This window comes from Apis dorsata, unplaced genomic scaffold (genome assembly GCF_000469605.1).
Source record: "Apis dorsata unplaced genomic scaffold, Apis dorsata 1.3 scaffold_514, whole genome shotgun sequence".
In the NCBI taxonomy this organism is placed as follows: domain Eukaryota; kingdom Metazoa; phylum Arthropoda; class Insecta; order Hymenoptera; family Apidae; genus Apis; species Apis dorsata.
Genome location: NW_006263740.1, coordinates 109,840 through 112,142, shown reverse-complemented (window position 1 = coordinate 112,142; position 2,303 = coordinate 109,840). Strand labels below are relative to the sequence as shown.

The 2,303-nt window shown below is 33.3% G+C and overlaps 1 protein-coding gene across 1 annotated transcript in view; it reads right to left on the bottom strand.

Annotated features, from left to right (window-relative positions):
- The window catches only part of LOC102678131, a 135,820-nt gene that overhangs the window by 40,573 nt on the left and 92,944 nt on the right, over positions 1 to 2,303 (bottom strand). The window contains 3 exon segments of the mRNA XM_031512721.1: positions 3 to 173; positions 1,263 to 1,491; positions 2,032 to 2,301. Coding sequence (XP_031368581.1) covers positions 3 to 173; positions 1,263 to 1,491; positions 2,032 to 2,301 — 670 coding nt within the window.

Here is a 2,303-nt window from a genome sequence, read left to right as displayed (position 1 = left end):
GCTCCATCGTCACTGTGGTCGACGTGGTCACCGCGGTAGTCGTCGACGACACAGTTGTGGTGGTAGTCGTGGTGGACGTTTTTGATTCGCTACTTGTTGTAACGGATGTTTTACCCTCGATGCTACTCGATCGTTCGCCTTTGTCCATGGAATTACGCGCTTCCAAATGCTCTCTGAAAAATAAAAAAATTATATCAGTCAGATTAATGGAAAATACAGTGATAAGAATTTTTCATTAATCAGTTTGCTTATGTATTTTTATATTATTAAATTTTAAACTTTTGTTATTTATTTAATTATTACGTTGCTTGGTACGTGAAATAATACATGTGGGAATAAAAATTTTCACTGTACGAATAAAGACGAATTTATGCAAAATTGAACGTAATCATAATGTTAATGATGTTGTGATAATAATTAACATTATTATTCAATAATCAAGAATTGATTAATCATAGTAGAAAGTAATTTACATAGTAATCTTGCATCTGATTGTAATCTATAATCATTAAACAAATATAATGAATTATTTATGTACATTCATTATGGTAATAAAATTAAATTATACGCGGATAAAAAAAACCTATCTCAAATATCATATTTTCAAAAAATAATAATAATCGAAGATTATATTTCGTATCTAAACAACAATGAATATATAAATATTTTCGACCATCCATTGATTAAAAAATATTATCATTTCGAATAAATTATCGATTCAATCATAATCAAAATATAATCATTTCATAATTAATAATCGTCCAATTAATCGTGACTTTTGATTACTCTTAATGATCAGTGATTAATAATTTTACGTTAATAATTAATAATCTTCAACTACTCACACTCGCAATTACTAATCAATTTTGCAACGATCAGATATATTCGCTTAAGATATTAAAAGCTATTAATCCATCCCCATAATTATATCATATCGTATGAATTTTATTTTAACGTGATTTCTTTCACGTATCGAACGTGTAATAAAAATAATATATATAAAATAATAACATACGATCGATGATTCTATCCAAAATAATTCGAAACCAAACCATCGTTAATTAAACCCCTAAAAGTGACTCGAAATTAACCCACTTCGCGTTCAAAGCCGATCGTTTTCTTTATCATTGCACGAAAACCTGGCAAGGGAGGATAATTAAATTCCCTTATAGAGGACGAGAGTTTCGCTCAAAGACAAGGCTAGACACGCGTCACAATCGAAATCAGAGCCACGAGAATCCGATTGTTGGGTCGTTATGTACCTGACAGCATTGCTGGCCGCGCTATCCGTGCTCGAAGCGCTCGGTCTTTGATCGCTTCTGTAATATTTCATGGGCATCACGCCGCTACCACTGTCCATTGATTGCTGCGATTGCTGCGATTGCCTGCGCCTGTGGTGACGGCAATTATGCTTCCGTTCCCCTTGATTTTTCGCCCTTCCACTCTCCCCTGATCCGCGTCGAGATCCTCTCGAATCGGTCTCTCTGAAGCCTGGGAAATAATTTCGAATAATTTGAATAACGAGCAAAGCTTGTTGGATGTTTTTGTCGGATATGTTCTATTAGGATTGGAAGAAATTTTGTGATGAAAAGTGATAAGTTATGGATAATGAAATATCAGATATTGATATTTTAAAATTACAGAAAAATGAGAGAGAATAATTATAGTTTGAACAAATGAAATCAATTATTATCATGGACAAGTAGTGTGATAAAACAAAGAAATAAATAATATGTAGATTTTATAAACATGATTAAAAAGATGGGATTTATTAAATAATAAATTGCTTCATTCTTCAACCATTACATTTGAAACAGTTTATGTTTCTCTGTATCTATTTTGTAGATTTTTATACATTCAAATTTTACATAAATATGCATGACCATCTATCTAAAAGATATACCTAATTAAAAGATTATCAAGCTCATTAAATATTGTGTCAATAATCGTGTTTCAAATCAACAGAAATATTCATGAAAAAATAATAATCGGAATTGAAAATAATTAAGAAACAACATTGCATCAACCAACCTCTATAGGTGGGCGAAATAACCGTAGGGGGTGGTTGCGGCTGAGGCGTCTCCTTCTTTCCCCATAATCTGGCAAAATCATTTTTCAGCTCGGTGATCGTTGAATCTTTTCTCGATTTCGTGGACGACTGGCTTCTGATCCCACTGTCCACCGAGCTCTCCCTTCTCTTGCGCAATCTCTCAAGATGGCTCGCATCCGTGGTCGTTTGTCTGGACCACGGAAAAGATTTCGCTATATCTCCCAATGTTTCACGACGATACAGCTTATTTCCT